The sequence below is a fragment of the Atta cephalotes genome (assembly GCF_000143395.1).
Source record: "Atta cephalotes unplaced genomic scaffold scaffold00005, whole genome shotgun sequence".
Taxonomy (NCBI): Eukaryota; Metazoa; Arthropoda; class Insecta; order Hymenoptera; family Formicidae; genus Atta; species Atta cephalotes.
The window spans coordinates 2,594,478-2,596,678 of NW_012130069.1; the positions used below are offsets into that span (position 1 = coordinate 2,594,478).

Genomic DNA, 2,201 nt, shown 5'->3' on the forward strand with positions numbered 1-2,201 from the left:
AGAGAGAGAGAGAGNGAGAGAGGAGGGAGGGAGGGAAGGGGGAAGAAGAGGAAGGGGAGGGAGGGGGAGAGAGGGGGAGAGCTTCATTAAATGATGCGATACATTTTATTATTTTATTGTCATAATATTCTCCATTATTAAATTTTTTTTCTATACGAAATTTTTAAATAAATTCTTGACGTATTTAAGATATTCCAAAACTGTTGTCAAAAAGAAGAATTATTGGAGTCAATGCCGTAGAAAGGGAAGACAAAGATTGGATAGAATTAAGATTGGGCAGAAACAAGATTGTTGAGACTATTCTATTTATTTGTGACTCACATTACAATTTACAAAAAAATTCGCGAGCGACGCTAATATATAAGAAAAGAAGTTTCATTTTAAAGTTTATATTGTACTTTTTTAAAATGCTATTCGATTAATTTTAATTGAACCACATTTATTAATTTTAATTGTAATTTTAATCCGATAGAGGTTGAAATGTTTGATTTGTATAATTTTTTTGTTTATAAATATAACATTTAATTTAATACTCAGCTTGGCTCATAGCTCTTTTTTCTATATTATATAATTTTTTTTTAAATCTTTGAGCCTTATAATATCTATATATAATATCTATATATTGATTTATATGTTATTCTTCCTATTTATGAACATGTGTTGTTGCTTTAAAAAAGTCCACTCATTAAAATGCTAAATGTTAGCAATAAATCTTGCAACCACGTTTAGAATGTGCCAGCATTTAAGATTTACCAGTGCAAAATATAGCAGATATTAAAATGATAAATTGAGTCATTCACTACGTTGACTGAAATAATTGCATAAAATTATTTTTCAACGATCCTTTCCACGCTTTATACCGTCTTACGAATGATAAATCTAAACAATGTAATAGCTTTTTTTATATTAGTCAATTAACTCTTGTGCTTTTTCTTAATAATATATTTTAAAACATTCTTATATATATTCTATATTTCTACATTAATTTAGAATTAAATCAGTATATAATTTTCTAAAATAAAAATCTTATCAAATTATTAATGTAATATTGATAGCTTTTTTATAAAAAAAATATTCAGTCCACATTATATTGACATTTGCAATAGAACGTTATCATTTTAAAATAAATTTGTTTTTAATTATATGTATCTACGAGCGATCAGTACATTTATCACATATCATGATAGCATATACGAGTAATTATCATTCTTTCAAATGTTTTGCTGAACATTCACAGATGCAGTTAATAATGATTTTATCTTTTGCTACAATGTTAGAAGAATGATAATAACGATAACAGATAAATTGTCTTCTAACGATATAGTCAGTAGATGAAATGGTACGCATTATTACCAGTTAATGTTAAAGAGTAAGTATAGACAAGGAATATCGATCATGAATAATCATATTACTGACATGCTTTTTCTAGTCATGTATCTACTCCTGATTCAAAGCAATTCTTAAGTCGCTAAAAAACCGGTAACGCGCAAGTACAGTGAAGTAAAGTATCAGCATATGATACAATGTATAAGGTAAAAGCAAAGTATATATATCAGCATATGGTACGGTTTCGTATATGTCTCTGTAAAGTTAGCACATTTCAAAAAATCAGAAATTTTATTAACAATTCTGTTTGCACTCGTAATAGTTCTACAGTTTCTATTAAGTTCATTCAGAATGCAAATACGTAATAAGTTTTAGAAAAATAAATTGCTTGATGTTTTGATTAGTAGAACCGTATAGAATTTGAACTCACTGACTAGTTGCATAGTTATATTTTATCGTTTATATACCAATTATCAATATTAATATTCATGCCAGCGTTCAGATTGAAAAATTGTATAAAATACTTAAAGATTGGAACTGTTAAGAACGAAACCTAAGAAGAGGCGTGTTCAGATTCTCATCTAGGGAATCCTGCTCCCCAGGTATCATATCATCCTTGTCTAACGTACGATAAACAACGAGGATGGATATGATGACACTCGAGTGAGAATCTGAACTCAGCAAAGCGTCGGAACTATTGCAGAACTATTGGAAAATGCTAAAAAGTCAGCTGGAACTGTTAAAATGAAGTACTTTACTCTTATGGTCCCGCGCCAGCTCTCAAATTAAAAAATTATTTAAGAAAGACTATTGTTAAAATATGTATATATAGTATATATATATATATATATATATATATATATATATATATATAT

General features: G+C 27.9%; 1 protein-coding gene across 1 annotated transcript in view; it reads right to left on the bottom strand.

Moving 5' to 3' along the window:
• Positions 1–1,866: 1,866 nt before the first annotated feature.
• Positions 1,867–2,201, bottom strand: part of LOC105626524 (spatacsin) — an 8,047-nt gene continuing 7,712 nt past the window's right edge. Inside the window, 1 exon segment of the mRNA XM_012207822.1 lies at positions 1,867–2,020. Coding sequence (XP_012063212.1) covers positions 1,867–2,020 — 154 coding nt within the window.